A 17,025-nucleotide genomic window follows, 5' to 3' on the forward strand; every position below is an offset into this window, starting at 1 on the left:
ACATGTGCCATGAATTTTAAAGCACATTTGTGTTCTCTGCCGCTTAAATGATAGAAAAATGTAAGTGTATATGGTGGTATATTGGCGATATCATGAATGTTTTCGTTGCTTTCATGCATACAGTATTGAACATATAAACCTTCAAGAACTCCTAGGCAGAACCGTTGCCTCCATGTTGCTCTATAAACGCTGTTGCCACCGCCTGTAATTTTCGTGCCCCGCCAAGGGCATCTTAGTAATTTCACGTACAGGCACGTACAGGGTATAAAAGTCACCCGCTGCGATGGAGAAACCCTGCCGCCGCCACCTCGTCGCCGCGACCCCCGCCTCCTCCCCTGCCGCCGCCGCCTCCTGGGCCTCGCCCTCACCCTCTCCCCGCGACTCCCGCCTCCTCCCCTGATGCCGCATCTAGGGCCTCGCCCCCAGTCCTCCTTCTCCGCCATCACCGATTCGGCGGAGCTCGTGGTCGACCGGCGGTGAGCATGGCCTCGATCTGGAGAAGGAGAGGGCAGGAGTGTGGCCTCGATCTGGAGAAGGGGAGCAGCCTCACACATCTTCAGCCCTCTCAATCAGGTACGTGCCTCCTTTGCATTTATTTGTTCTTAATTAGCCCATTTTTGCTCTGATTCTTGGACGTGCCGTCGAATATGAACATGAGGGTTTAATTATGCGCACGTTGTAAAATATACTCATGGCCCTTGAAACAACTAACTATTTCAGGAGGACATTCAGCTCATGGCAGATATAGGATTGGATGTCTACAGATTCTCAATTGAGGTCAGATCCCGTTTAACCCCCTTCCTGCCCTGATTGCTTGTGCCATGATTTGCTCCGTGTTTGGATGAGGAAGTAGACCAGCAGGAGGAAGAGAGGATCTCGGGACGCGCTCCTTATTGGACTCACTGTAGTATAAATAGGTACATGTTGTGCAGCTCATACTTTTTTCTCTTGCCATCAGTGAGCTTTTCTCCTTTGATGTTACTGGTTTTGGTATGTTGTCCCATCGATGTGTGTTATGTGTGTTACCTTAGTTGATACTGCTTGGTAGCTTTCTTCTTGTTCAGAAAATGGTCACGGCTAGCTAGATTTCTTTGTTAGTTCCCGTCAAGAATATTCTCATCTCTAGCTACATTCCAACGGAGGGATTTTTTTGTTCTCTTTCTTGCTTTGTTGGGTACCTTTACTGGTGAGCAAAGCTTTGGATGTAGCTAAATTCAACCAAAGTATATTTTTGTTGTCTTCCATGCAATGGCGGAGCTACCACCAAAAAGGTGGGCAGGCCAGAGACTACAAACTGTGCTATCAAACTGAAAATCACTGCATTGTTGTGGGTAGTGCTTCATATAAAACTTCTTTTTGCTTCAGTCTTGGGTGGGCCACGGCACATCCGGCCTGGCCGTAGCTCTGTCGGTGCTTCCTTGGTTTCCCGCATGCCTCATTTTTTCTCTGTCAAGGATGGATTTTTCTGTTCTATGTTCTTTGGTTGGTGTTTCTTTTTCCTTGTACTGGAGTATAAGAGATGAATGGCATGTCTGTGATATGATGATTAGTATGGTACTTACTAATTGGTTATTTTGGATAAACTAAGTGGGTCTGGTCCAGGATTAAGGACAAAATAGTTTCAGATATCTTAGGTTCAGTGTTATTGCTGGCTCTGGATTCAGGCTCAGGTTCATGTTGAAGTGTGTTGTAAAAAATTAGGTGCCAGCCTGGAACATGAGAAAATTTACATCTCTAGAAAAGGACCAGTTAGATGTGTGCCTTAATCCTGTTTGGTTCATATGCATTGCTTCTGCCTTTTATTTGTACTATCAGAACATTTGCAGTTTATGGATTCCTTATTAGTACTACGAGCCTGACAGGCTGTTTATTTTCTGTTTGGCTCAAATTATCTGAATTCATGAATTGCTTATTAGTTATACGTGTCTGGCTGGCTGTACACTGCATGGCCCCATAATCATATTTACTAGCAAATAAGATTTTAGGTGTACAGTGTAGTCGAATATGAAATCAGCCCTTCTTTTCATGCTTGGATGATGTGTTGGTTAGTACTTATTTCATGTTCTGTTTTCAGCTCATGGCAGCTATGGGATTGGATGCCTACAGATTCTCAATTGCATGGTCTCGGATTCTCCCAAGTATGCATTATCAGTACAAATTTTGTGCGCCCCTTAATAATTTGACTGATAGACAGGGTTGTCAAATTATGGAGAAATAAATCAACATATATATCAGCACACTAATAGTAATAGCCTTGTGTGTTTTGTTTGACATCCAGATGGCACCGGTGAGGTCAACCACGCAGGCATCGACCACTACAACAAGGTCATTGATGCACTCTTAGCAAAAGGTGAGCTTTTGTACACTCTAACGTTTCTGTTGCAGGCAGAGCAGAATGAAGAGATGGGGATGTTGTTGGATGTGATATGGTATGAGCCTGTCTCAAACTCCACAGCTGATGTTGAGTCTGCTAAGAGAGCACAAGAGTTCCAGTTGGGATGGTCAGTGAGCCTCACTCACTAACTCCATTTACTGTTTTCCACTAATTAATCTAATCATGGATGGATTGCCAACAACAGAAGTATATAATTAGCCTGACAGTTTTGTATAATTATTTGATTACAGTGACAATAAAGAAGTTTGCTTTGTCTACCATCATGGAATAATAATTCATTCTTTAATCTTATATGTTCCTCGTGAATTAACTATTTGAGTTGGCATTCTTTAATCTTATATGTTCCTCGTGAATTAACTATTTGAGTTGGCGTTTATGCCATTTCTGATATGACATCATTTTCTTAATTTCTTAGAAGATGATGGTTCTTCTTCTCCTATTAGAGTACCACTGCCTCACCAGGATTGGTGTTGAACATAATAAGGTATAATGCCATCCATACTCATTTTTCTTCTTTGTATTTTTTCTTGTTCACTGGTCATGATTGGTTTGAGTATCATTATTTTGTAAATTAGATGCAAATGTTAGAACCAGCGCCGATTTTTTAGTCATATGGTAGTGTGTGGTGAGCTGAGGATAGTATACATTGAAGGAAATATGCCCTAGAGGCAATAATAAAGTTATTATTTATTTTCTTATATCATGATAAATGTTTATTATTCATGCTAGAATTGTATTAACCAAAAACATAATACATGTGTGAATACATAGACAAACAGAGTGTCACTAGTATGCCTCTACTTGACTAGCTCGTTAATCGAAGATGGTTATGTTTCCTAACCATGAACAAAAGAGTTGTTATTTGATTAATGGAATCACATCATTAGAAGAATGATGTGATTGACATGACCCATTCCATTAGCTTAGCACCCGATCGTTTAGTATGTTGCTATTGCTTTCTTCATGACTTATACATGTTCCTATGACTATGAGATTATGCAACTCCCGTTTGCCGGAGGAACACTTTGTGTGCTACCAAACGTCACAACGTAAATGGGTGATTATAAAGAAGCTCTACAGGTGTCTGGTGATTATAAAGGAGCTTTCAGGTGTCTCCGAAGGTACATGTTGGGTTGGCGTATTTTGAGATTAGGATTTGTCACTCCGATTGTTGGAGAGGTATCTCTGGGCCCTCTCGGTAATGCACATCACATAAGCCTTGCAAGCATTGCAACTAATGAGTTAGTTGTGAGATGATGTATTACGGAACCAGTAAAGAGACTTGCAGGTAACAAGATTGAACTAGGTATTAAGATACTGACGATCGAATCTCGGACAAATAACATACCGATGACAAAGGGAACAACGTATGTTGTTATGCGGTCTGACCGATAAAGATCTTCGTAAAATATGTAGGAGCCAATATGAGCATCCAGGTTCCGCTATTGGTTATTAACCGGAGACGTGTCTCAGTCATGTCTACATTGTTCTCGAACCCGTAGGGTCCGCACGCTTAAGGTTTCGATGACAGTTATATTATGAGTTTATAAGTTTTGATGTACCGAAGGAGTTCGCAGTCCCGGATGAGATCGGGGACATGACGAGGAGTCTCGAAATGGTCGAAACATAAAGATCGATATATTGGACGACTATATTCGGACATCGGAAAGGTTCTGAGTGGTTCGGGTATTTTTCGGAGTACCGGGGAGTTACGGGAATACGGGGGAAGAAGTTTATGGGCCTTATTGGGCTTTAGGGGAGAGGAAGAGGCAGGCCACGCGCCCCCCATTGACTAGTACAAATTGGACTAAGGGGAGGGGCGGCGCCCCCTCCTTCCTTCTCTTCCCTCTTCCCCTTCCTTGTCTCCTACTCCTACTACTTGGAAGGACTCCTAGTTGGACTAGGAAAGGGGGAATCCTACTCCCGGTGGGAGTAGGACCCCCCCTAGGGCGCGCCATAGAGAGGGCCGGCCCTCCCATCCTCCACTCCTTTATATACGGGGCAGGGGGCACCCCATAGACACACAAGTTGATCTTCGTGATCATTCTCTTAGCCGTGTGCGGTGCCCCCCTCCATCATAATCCTCGATAATATTGTAGTGGTGCTTAGGCGAAGCCCTGCGACGGTAGAACATCAAGATCGTCACCACGCCGTCGTGCTGACGAAACTCTTCCCCGACACTTTGCTGGATCGGAGTCCGGGGATCGTCATCGAGCTGAACGTGTGCTAAAACTCAGAGGTACCGTAGTTTCGGTGCTTGATCGGTCGGGCTGTGAAGACGTATGACTACATCAACCACACTCGGTTTGCACATAGGTGGCTGGCGGGTGTCAGTTTCTCCAACGTTAGTTGAACCGAGTGTGGCTACGCCCGGTCATTGCGAAGGTTAAAATAGCACCAACTTGACAAACTATCATTGTGGTTTTGATGCGTAGGTAAGATTGGTTCTTGCTTAAACCCGTAGCAGCCACGTAAAACTTGCAACAACAAAGTAGAGGACGTCTAACTTGTTTTTGCAGGGCATGTTGTGATGAGATATAAGTTGTTGCATGAGATGATCATGTTTTGTTGAAGTTATCGGCAACTGGCAAAATCCTTATGGTTGTCTCTCTATTGCATAAGATGCAAGCGCCCAATAATTGCTTTACTTTATCGCTATGCGACAGCAATAGTTGCAAGAGCAATTGTTAGCGAGACAACCACGTGACGACACATTGATATAGATCAAGATGATGGAGATCATGGTGTCATGCTGGTGACGATAGAGATCATGACAGTACTTTGGAGATGGAAATCAAAGGCGCAAGATGATGATGGCCATATCATGTCACATATTTTGATTGCATATGATGTTTATCTTTTATGCATCTTATTTTGCTTAGTTTGACGGTAGCATTTTAAGATGATCTCTCACTAATTATCAAGAAGTGTTCTCCCTGAGTATGCATCGTTGCGAAAGTTCTTCGTGCTGAGACACCACGTGATGATCGGGTGTGATAGGCTCTACGTTCAAATACAACGGGTGCAAAACAGTTGCACACGTGGAATACTCAGGTTAAATTTGACGAGCCTAGCATATACAGATATGGCCTCGGAACACGGAGACCTAAAGTCGAGCGTGAATCATATAGTAGATATGATAAACATAGTGATGTTCATCATTGAAAACTACTCCATCTCACGTGATGATCGGACATGGTTTAGTTGATTTGGATCACGTGATCACTTAGATGATTAGAGAGATGTCTGTCTAAGTGGGAGTTCTTAAGTAATATGATTAATTGAACTTAAATTTATCATGAACTTAGTCCTAGTAGTATTTTGCAAATCATGTTGTAGATCAATAGCTCGCATTGTTGCTTCCCTGTGTTTATTTTGATATGTTCCTAGAGAAAATTGTGTTGAAAGATGTTAGTAGCAATGATGCGGATTGGATCTGTGATCTGAGGTTTATCCTCATTGCTGCACAGAAGAATTATGTCCTTGATGCACCGCTAGGTGACAGACCTATTGCAGGAGCAGATGCAGACGTTATGAATGTTTGGCTAGCTAAATATGATGACTACTTGATAGTTTAGTGCACCATGCTTAACGGCTTAGAATCGGGACTTCAAAGACGTTTTGAACATTATGGACCATATGAGATGTTCCAGGAGTTGAAGTTAATATTTCAAGCAAATACCCGAGTTGAGAGATATGAAGTCTCCAACAAGTTCTATAGCTAAAAGACGGAGGAAAATCGCTCAACTAGTGAGCATGTGCTCAAATTGTCTGGGTACTACAATTGCTTGAATCAAGTGGGAGTTAATCTTTCAGATAAGATAGTGATTGACAGAATTCTCTAGTCACCATCACCAAGTTAGTAGAACTTCGTGATGAACTATAGTATGCAAGGGATGACGAAAATAACTCCCGAGCTTTTCATGATGATGAAATCGATGAAGGTAGAAATCAAGAAAGTGCATCAAGTGTTGATGGTTGACAAGATCACTAGTTTCAAGAAAAGGGCAAAGGGAAAAAGGGGGAACTTCAAGAAAAACAGCAAGCAAGTTGCTGCTCAAGTGAAGAACCCCAAGTCTGGTCCTAGACCTGAGACTAAGTGTTTCTACTGCAAAGGGACTGGTCACTGGAAGCGGAACTACCCCAAGTGATTGGCGGATAAGAAAGATGGCAAAGTGAACATAAGTATATTTGATATACATGTTATTGATGTGTACTTTACTAGTGTTTATAGCAACCCCTCAGTATTAGATACTAGTTCAGTTGCTCAGATTAGTAACTCGAAACGGGAGTTGCAGAATAAACAGAGACTAGTTAAGGGTGAAGTGACGATGTGTGTTGGAAGTGGTTCCAAGATTGATATGATCATCATCGCACACTCCCTATACTTTCGGGATTAGTGTTGAATCTAAATAAGTGTTATTTGGTGTTTGCATTGAGCATGAATATGATTTGATCATGTTTATTGTAATACGGTTATTCATTTAAGAGAATAAATTGTTGTTCTGTTTACATGAATAAAACCTTATATGGTTACACACCCAATGAAAATGCTTCATTGGATCTCGATTGTAGTGATACACATATTCATAATATTGAAACCAAAAGATGCAAAGTTAATAATGATAGTGCAACTTATTTGTGGCACTGTCGTTTAGGTCATATTGGTGTAAAGCGCATGAAGAAACTCCATGCTGATGGGATTTTGGGATCACTTGATTATGAATCACTTGGTGCTTGCGAACCATGACTTATGGGCAAGATGACTAAAGACTCCGTTCTCCAGAACAATGGAGCGAGCAACAGATTTGTTGGAAATCATACATACTGATGTATCTGGTCCGATAAATATTAAAGCTCGCGACAAGTATCATTATTTTCTGACCTTCACAGATGATTTAAGCAGATATGAGTATATCTACTTGATGAAACATAAGTCTGAAAAGTTCAAAGTATTTCAGAGTGAAGTAGAAAATCATCGTGACAAGAAAATAAAGTTTCTACGATCTGATCGCAGAGACGAATATTTGAGTTACGAGTTTGGTCTTCAATTAAAACAATGTGGAATAGTTTCACAAACTCATGCCACCTAGAACACCACAGCATAATGGTGTGTCCGAACGTCATAGCCGTACTTTATTGGATATAGTACAATCTATGATGTTTCTTACCGATTTACCAATATCGTTTTGGGATCATGCATTAGAGACAGCTGCATTCACGTTAAAAAAAGGACACCTTCTAAGTCCGTTGAGACGACACAATCTGAACGGTGGTTTGGCAAGAAACCAAAGTTGTCGTTTCTTAAAGTTTGGGATTGTGATGCTTATATGAAAAAGTTTCATCCTGATAAGCTCAAACCCAAATCGGAGAAATATGTCTTCATAAGATACCCAAAGGAGACTGTTGGGTACACCTTCTATCACAGATCCGAAGGAAAGACATTCGTTGCTAAGAATGGATTCTTTTTAGAGAAGGAGTTTCTCTTGAAAGAAGTGAGTGGGAGGAAAGTAGAACTTGATAAGGTAATTGTACCTTCTCCCTTATTGGAAAATAGTTCATCACAGAAATCTGTTCCTGTGACTACTACACCAATTAGTGAGGAAGCTAATGATGATGATCATGTAACTTCAGATCAAGTTACTACCGAATCTCGTAGGTTAACCAGAGTGAGATCCGCACCAGAGTGGTATGGTAATCTTGTTCTGGAGGTCATTCTACTTGACCATGACGAACCTACGAACTATGAGGAAGCGATGATGAGCCCAGATTCCGCAAAATGGCTTGAGGCCATGAAATCTGAGATAGGATTCATGTATGAGAACAAAGTATGGACTTTGGTTAACTTGCCCGTTGTTCAGCAAGCCATTGAGATTAAATGGATCTTCAAGAAGACAGACGCTGATAGTAGTGTTACTATCTACAAAGCTAGAATTGTCGCAAAAGATTTTCGACAAGTTCAAGGTGTTGACTATGATGAGAGTTTCTCACTTGTATCTATGCTTAAATCTGTCCGAATCATGTTAGCAATTGCTGCATTTTTATGAAATCTGGCAAATGGATAAACAAAACTGCATTCCTTAATGGATTTATTGTATATGATGCAACCAGAAGGTTTTGTCAATCCTAAAGGTGCTAACAAAATGTGCAAGCTCCAGCGATCCATCTATGGACTGGTGCAAGCATCTCAGAGTTGGAATATACGCTTTGATGAGTTGATCAAAGCATATAGTTTTATACAGACTTGCGGTGAAGTCTGTATTTACAAGAAAGTGAGTGGGAGCACTACAACATTTCTGATAAGTATATGTGAATGACATATTGTTGATCGGAAATAATGTAGAATTATTCTGCAAAGCATAAAGGAGTGTTTTTTAAAGAAGTTTTTCAAAGAAAGACCTCGGTGAAGCTGCTTACATATTAAGCATCAAGATCTATAGAGATAGATCAAGACGCTTGATAAGTTTTTTCAATGAGTACATACCTTGACAATATTTTGAAGTAGTTCAAAAATGGAACAGTCAAAGAAAGAGTTCTTGGCTGTGTTGCAAGGTGTGAAATTGAGTAAGACTCAAAGCCCGACCACGACAGAAGATAGAAAGAGAATGAAAGTCATTCCCTATGCCTCAACCATAGATTCTATAAAGTATGCCATGCTGTGTACCAGATCTATTGTATACCCTACACTGTGTTAAGCAAGGGAGTACAATAGTGATCTAAGAGTAGATCACTGGACAGCGGTCAAAATTATCCTTAGTGGAATAAGGAAATATTTCTCAATTATGGAGGTGACAAAAGGTTCGTCATAAAAAGTTACGTCGATGCAAGTTTTGACACAGATCTGGATGACTCTAAGTCTCGATCTAGATACATATTGAAAGTGGGAGCAATTAGCTAGAGTAGCTCCGTGTAGAGCATTGTAGACATAGAATTCGCAAAATACTTACGGATCTGTATGTGACGACCCGTTGACTAAAATTATCTCATAAGCAAAATATGATCACACCTTAGTACTCTTTGGGTGTTAATCACATAAGCGATGTGAACTAGATTACTGACTCTAGTAAACCCTTTGGGTATAGGTCACATGACGATGTGAACTATGGGTGTTAATCACATGGTGATGTGAACTATTAGTGTTAAATCACATGGCGATGTGAACTAGATTATTGACTCTAGTGCAAGTGGGAGACTGAAGGAAATATGCCCTAGAGGCAATAATAAAGTTATTATTTATTTCCTTATATTATGATAAATGTTTATTATTCATGCTAGAATTGTATTAACCGGAAACATAATACATGTGTGAATACATAGAAAAACAGAGTGTCACTAGTATGCCTCTACTTGACTAGCTCGTTAATCGAAGATGGTTATGTTTCTTAACCATGAACAAAAGAGTTGTTATTTGATTAATGGGATCACATCATTAGAAGAATGATGTGATTGACATGACCCATTCCATTATCTTAGCACCCGATCGTTTAGTATGTTGCTATTGCTTTCTTCATGACTTATGCATGTTCCTATGACTATGAGATCATGTAACTCCCGTTTGCCGGAGGAACACTTTGTGTGCTACCAAACGTCACAACGTAAATGGGTGATTATAAAGGAGCTCTACAGGTGTCTCCGAAGGTACATGTTGGGTTGGCGTATTTTGAGGTTAGGATTTGTCACTCCGATTGTCAGAGAGGTATCTCTAGGCCCTCTCGGTAATGCACATCACATAAGCCTTGCAAGCATTGCAACTAATGAGTTAGTTGTGAGATGATGTATTACGGAACGAGTAAAGAGACTTGCCGGTAACAAGATTGAACTAGGTATTAAGATACTGACGATCGAATCTCGGGCAAGTAACATACCGATGACAAAGGGAACAACGTATGTTGTTATGCGGTCTGACCGATAAAAATCTTCGTAGAATATGTAGGAGCCAATATGAGCATCCAGGTTCCGCTATTGGTTATTGACCGGAGACGTGTCTCAGTCATGTCTACATTGTTCTCGAACCCGTAGAGTCCGCACGCTTAAGGTTTCGATGACAGTTGTATTATGAGTTTTGATGTACTGAAGGAGTTCGGAGTCCCGGATGAGATCGGGGACATGACGAGGAGTATCGAAATGGTCGAGGCGTAAAGATCGATATATTGGACGACTATATTCGGACATCGGAAAGGTTCCGAGTGGTTCGGGTATTTTTCGGAGTACCGGGGAGTTACGGGAATACGGGGGAAGAAGTATATGGGCCTTATTGGGCTTTAGGGGAGAGGAAGAGGCACGCCGCGCGCCCCCCATTGACTAGTACGAATTGGACTAAGGGGAGAGGCGGCGCCCCCTCCTTCCTTCTCTTCCCTCTTCCCCTTCCTTGTCTCCTACTCCTACTACTTGGAAGGACTCCTAGTTGGACTAGGAAAGGGGGAATCCTACTCCCGATGGGAGTAGGACCCCCCTAGGGCGCGCCGTAGAGAGGGCCGGCCCTCCCCTCCTCCACTCCTTTATATACGGGGCAGGGGCACCTCATAGACACACAAGTTGATCTTCGTGATCGTTCTCTTAGCCGTGTGCGGTGCCCCCCTCCACCATAATCCTCGATAATATTGTAGCGGTGCTTAGGCGAAGCCCTACGACGGTAGAATCAAGATCGTCACCACGCCATCGTGCTGACGGAACTCTTCCCCGACACTTTGCTGAATCGGAGTCCGGGGATCGTCATCGAGCTGAACGTGTGCTAGAACTCGGAGGTGCCGTAGTTTCGGTGCTTGATCGGTCGGGCCGTGAAGACGTACGACTACATCAACCGTGTTGTGCTAACGCTTCCGCTTCCGGTCTACGAGGGTACGTAGACAACACTCTCCCCTCTCGTTGCTGTGCATCACCATGATCTTGTGTGTGCGTAAGAAATTTTTGAAATTACTACGTTTCCCAACATACATCTCATGCCGCACTCTCAAATTCGATCAGTAATTTAGTCAAAGTAATAAATAGAACATGAACTACCATAACATAGTTACATTGTTATGTTGAAATAGCCAAGTTCTTGCTGGGTAGAGCATGAACCACCAGGGGACGGTGCCAGTCGGGTGTTGCGGAGGGATTTCTTCTGGAGCTTGGCGTGGTGCCCTTTTGTGATTTGTTTTCTTTTGTGCTGCTTGAAGTGGTACTCTAACGTTTAACTTTGTTATGAAATTACAAGTTAGTTACTTTTAAGTCAAGTATACATATTAACTGAAGCACATCTGAATGTTATTTTATCTTACTTGGCATAATAGTGGCAGTGGTTCTGAAGCCTACCCAAACTATGAATCAGTATGGTAATTCTAACATGTGGTGCTCTAATATTCACTTATTCAGTTGTGTTCTGGAATGACCTCTTTCTGCTTCCTATTGTAAGCTTTCTTTGTTTCGTTTGTCTGCTGTTTTCTTCCTTCTATATTTTTCTTTCTTTCTTTGGTGCTGGCGGCCAAATCCAGAGGCTAATTTGTTTCCTTTCAAGGAGGAAGTAATATATGAGTTTTCTTTTCACTTCCTTGCTCTTGCTTAAATACAATATCTTGTTTATCGACAAACGAATCAACTGAGATTCGCTTTTGTTCTGCAAATGGGATTCCAATCAAATTTTAGTTTAACATTTTCTAGACCGACATTTTTCCTCAAAATATTCTTGGCTGCTTTGGTTGTAAGCATACTGAAGGTAGTATTCCATTGTCACTGACATTTTACAGTTAAATGTATTTCTAATTAAGTTTCTACAGAAATATGGTTGTCGAGTAGCATCATTGATTTATTATAAGGTACTTATTGCTGTTAGTGTCCCTTTCTGCATGCTGATGGGATAGTCAATTGGGTTCATCATGATGGATGTTTACGGTACCATAATTGTTGGATGCCCTTTTTTTATCAAGTGGTTATAAATTCTGTCAAACCCATGTCTTTACGTGATTTTCTAACATGGAAGTAGTCACTTCCTGGATATCGGAGTATGTACATAGAACTGAACTGCTTATCGCCCCATGTTTTGCTAGAGAAAAATCAAGCACGAGACATGTGTTAGGATGATGGATTTCATATTAAAAAGAAGGATGTAATATATGAGCACTTGGAATGCAGTAGAAATATGTTTATAGTAGTGTAATTGTAGGGTTCCTGATTTGTGGTGCATAGACCACCTGGATTAATTAGCTTTTGTAGTTCCTGTATTTTATTTCTTGCTACATTTTTCTGGGTCATTTCAAAATTTCTGCTCTACACAGAATCTTAAGAAGTTTGGGTATGCACACAGGTCCTAAAAATAATGAGCTGTTTAGTGCAATGCATGTGACCTGATTACTTCTTTTCTTTTCTTTTTTACATTGTACGTTCTTGGAGGTCGCCTTTTCTCTCTTCTGTTGATCAAGTTTTCTTCTTCTTTCTTCTGCTTATTAGGGTTTCTTCCTTTCCTTTTTTTTGGAAATTGCATTTATTGTGTGACCTATGTATTGTCATTATTCTTGCTTCATTGGTCGTGTTTATATTCTGGGTTTGGCTCGACATTGTGTTTTCTTTTGCCTCATGCCATTCATATTTTGTGATTGCGTGTGTATCAAGGTGTGCTTTGCCTGCTTTTTGAAGCTTGTGTGAATTGACCATGGTCTGTTCTTGTTGGGATAAAGCCTGAACTGCCAGGTACACTTTGCTTATTGTCCTTATTCTGGTTCTCCTTGGCATCTTTCTATCAGTGGAGATCCTTGTTTTCAAATAGCAGGGATAGAGGGACAGAAAAGTTATATCTGTCGCGGCGCTGCAAGTGTTGCCCCCCTCCTCCCCAAGGGCAAGGTGAAGGAAGGTGCATGTGTGGTTTTTCTGCAGCTCGCAGCGAGGATTGTGAAGGAAATATGCCCTAGAGGCAATAATAAAGTTATTATTTATTTCCTTATATCATGATAAATGTTTATTATTCATGCTATAATTGTATTAACCGGAAACATAATACATGTGTGAATACATAGACAAACAAAGTGTCACTAGTATGCCTCTACTTGACTAGCTCGTTAATCAAAGATGGTTATGTTTCCTAACCATGAACAATGAGTTGTTATTTGATTAACGGGATCACATCATTAAGTGAATGATCTGATTGACATGAGCCATTCCATTAGCTTAGCACCCGATCGTTTAGTATGTTGCTATTGCTTTCTTCATGACTTATACATGTTCCTATAACTATGAGATTATGCAACTCCCGTTTACCGGAGGAACACTTTGGGTGCTACCAAACGTCACAACGTAACTGGGTGATTATAAAGGAGTACTACAGGTGTCTCCAAAGGTACATGTTGGGTTGGCGTATTTCGAGATTAGGTTTTGTCACTCCGATTGTCGGAGAGCTATCTCTGGGCCCTCTCGGTAATGTACATCACTTAAGCCTTGCAAGCATTACAACTAAATGAGTTAGTTGCGGGATGATGTATTACAGAACGAGTAAAGAGACTTGCCGGCAACGAGATTGAACTAGGTATTGGAATACCGACGATCGAATCTCGGGCAAGTAACATACCGATGACAAAGGGAACGACGTATGTTGTTATGCGGTCTGAACGATAAAGATCTTCGTAGAATATGTAGGAGCCAATATGGGCATCCAGGTCCCGCTATTGGTTATTGACCGGAGACGTGTCTCGGTCATGTCTACATTGTTCTCGAACCCGTAGGGTCCGCACGCTTAAGGTTACGATGACAGTTATATTATGAGTTTATGCATTTTGATGTACCAAAGGTTGTTCGGAGTCCCGGATGTGATCACGGACATGACGAGGAGTCTCGAAATGGTCGAGACATAAAGATTGATATATTGGAAGCCTATGTTTGGATACCGGAAGTGTTCCGGGTGAAATCGGGATTTTACCGGAGTACCGGGAGGTTACCGGAACCCCCCGGGAGCTAAATGGGCCATGATGGGCCTTAGTGGAAAAGAGAAGAGGCAGCCCTACATGGGCCGCGCGCCCCTCCCCTCCCTTGGTCTGAATAGGACAAGGAGAGGGGGCCGGCCCCTCTCTCTCTTTTCCTCCCTCCGCGAATCCTATTCCAACTAGTATTGGGGGGGGGAATCCTACTCCCAGAGGGAGTAGGACTCTCCTGGCGCGCCCTCCTTGGCCGGCCAGCCTCTCCCCCCTTTAGTCCTTTATATACTGAGGCAGAGGCACCCTAGAACACAAAAGTTGATCCACGTGATCTTTTCCTTAGCCGTGTGCGGCGCCCCAGCCACCATAGTCCTCGATAATATTGTAGCGGAGTTTAGGCGAAGCCCTGCTGCTGTAGTACATCAAGATCGTCACCACGCCGTCGTGCTGACGGGACTCTTCCCCGACACTTTGCTGGATCGGAGTCTAGGGATCGTCATCGAGCTGAACGTGTGCTAGAACTCGGAGGTGCTGTAGTTTCGGTGATTGATCGGTCGGATCGTGAAGACGTACGACTACATCAACCAAACGCTTCCGTTGTCGATCTACTAGGTATGTAGATCACACTCCCCCCTTCTCGTTGCTATGCATCACATGATCTTGTGTGTGCGTAGGAATTTTTTTGAAATTACTACGAAACCCTACAGATTGCTGTGTTCAACCTGCACAAGAATGCCAAGAAGTCCTTCTCGGAGACGTAAGCCACGGCGCATGTTTCTGCCATGATTTCCTTCGGTTGGATTTCGTGGATTTAGGTGTTGAAAAATTATGGGCTGTGGATGCGGGATTAAGGACATGTACCTGTACTACAACGAGAGATCTGGGCTGCTTCTTTGTGGCTTCCAAACTTGAAATGTTTGTTTGGAAGTTAGTTTAATTTTTTGTTGTGGATTCACAGCTTCTCACATGTACCATCCACTTAGACCTTTAGATTTCCAAAGAAACTAAATGAAGATATGGTGGTATGGTCTCAATAGTACAACTTAAAGCCTTACATGCTTTATATTTTCTTTGAAATTTGCTCTTGAGGAATCATGTATCTATGTTAGATCCAGTGAGAAAAGGCGGCTTCCAAGAAGAGGATGTGGGAGTGTTGGCCACATTTGGTTTTCGACTTAGGTGTCTAAATATTCTCACAATACTTGGCTCCCTCTTGGCCTTTGCGCCATTGGCGCAACGAGTCATCTAATACTAGATAGCAACTGCTAGGAATGGCCTTCTGACACGGACGATGGAGACACATGCCTGAACCGTGTACAACACAAATATGTTTTTTTGTGCATTCAATTGTAAATGATGTTCTTTATAACTAGGACACCCCACATAATCAACATAGCACATTAGACTTGTTTGCCTCTTATCTTCCTCCGTTCACAAATATAAGTTGTTTTATCTTTTTTCTGGTTCGTATGTATATAGACGCATTTTAACGTATTTGTTCACTCATTTCAGTACATTTTTTCGATAAAGAGTATATATTAATATCGTGAAGATACCAATTACACCCAGCCTATGCAATAACGCAATGCCCTAATGACATGACGGATGCACATAGCCAAAAAAAGGAAGAAACTAAAAAAAGTCTCGCTATAGTGTTCCGGGCCTTGCAACAGCAGCACAACCACCACTAAGATAACACATGATGTTCAGGTTCTTCAAAAGCGATGCCTCGAAGGAGGAAATGGTGCACCAACGCCGTCGTCGCCCGATTGTAGATCTTGGGTTTTCATCCCGGGGATAATCCTCACTCTCAAAACAATGCCTTCAACAAGACCATTGTCAGGCACAACCGATTAAGGCCAGACCTTGGATTTTCACCATGAAAGACAAGACTTTGAACTTCACCTGTGTTGTCGTCCCCACTTACATATTGCTGCTACGAATCCTGAAACTCCAAGCAAGTTCCACAACGTCGTAGGGTCCAATCAACATTACTAGTCCTCCAATCTCGGCTTCCATGACATTCTCCGCCTCTGACTTCACCATGAATCTAAACATATCTCCTGATGGCAACAAATAGAAGAGCTTCGCGCCACTCTCTCATTAACGGAGAACCAATGGGCACGACTGAATCCCACTCGATCCAGCAATCTCCGGGCATAAAACGCCCATGGGAGTTCGCCGGCGGAGCCTTCCAGAACCCGCCACTCCAGCCAGATCAGGAAGGACAGGCGTCAGGCAGATCTTCGTCTTGGCGCAAGAGGAACCCTAGGACCGGCGCCTTTATTCGAGCAACCAGCAGCCCCCACACCGACGGTCGGAGCAGCATCGGAGAAGGTAGCCGCAGCGCACGACCACAAACAGTCCATGGCAGGGGCGACCCAGATCAGACCCTTCGGCCCTGACCCGACGCACCACCAGGCCACCAGAGATTGGTGCCGACGCTGCACACCACCCGCCGCGAAGACGCCGCTCCGGCTTCAGGCCACGGCCCGTGGCGCCCTTGAACCGCTGCCACCACTCCACAACCGCCCATGGAGCCTCTGCCACGGTGCACTCTCCTCCCCTCCGTCTTTAGACGAGAAGGGCGCCGCAACCGCCGCCGCCATCGGCGGCGGCCGCGGCCAGGGGCACGCCAATGAAGGGGACTAGAGGGGATGGGGGAGGATCCTCCGGAGTCGCCCGGGCGGAGGTGACCCGGGAGGCGGCTAGGTTTCAGATGGGTTTTGGATCTCCGCTGCGGATCTGGGG

General features: G+C 42.9%; 1 protein-coding gene across 10 annotated transcripts; it reads left to right on the plus strand.

The window, feature by feature from the left end:
* Positions 1-313: 313 nt before the first annotated feature.
* LOC125526902 (beta-glucosidase 34-like) lies at positions 314-13,259 on the plus strand. Of its 10 annotated transcripts, none has more exons than XR_007291930.1 (7): positions 314-573; positions 721-917; positions 2,075-2,138; positions 2,279-2,325; positions 2,386-2,501; positions 2,811-2,879; positions 13,114-13,259. XR_007291930.1 is itself a non-coding variant. In XM_048691518.1 (6 exons), coding segments are annotated over exons 2-6 (270 nt in total). In that variant the 5' UTR covers positions 314-573; positions 721-735; the 3' UTR covers positions 2,812-3,036. The 10 variants fall into 10 exon arrangements, 3 of the variants coding, with proteins under 3 accessions (XP_048547475.1, XP_048547466.1, XP_048547472.1); XR_007291931.1 differs by having other exon boundaries at positions 2,814-2,879; positions 11,428-13,259; XR_007291927.1 differs by having other exon boundaries at positions 721-777; positions 854-917; positions 2,279-2,501.
* Positions 13,260-17,025: the final 3,766 nt, after the last annotated feature.

The sequence above is a fragment of the Triticum urartu genome, chromosome 1 (assembly GCF_003073215.2).
Source record: "Triticum urartu cultivar G1812 chromosome 1, Tu2.1, whole genome shotgun sequence".
Classification (NCBI taxonomy): Eukaryota; Viridiplantae; Streptophyta; class Magnoliopsida; order Poales; family Poaceae; genus Triticum; species Triticum urartu.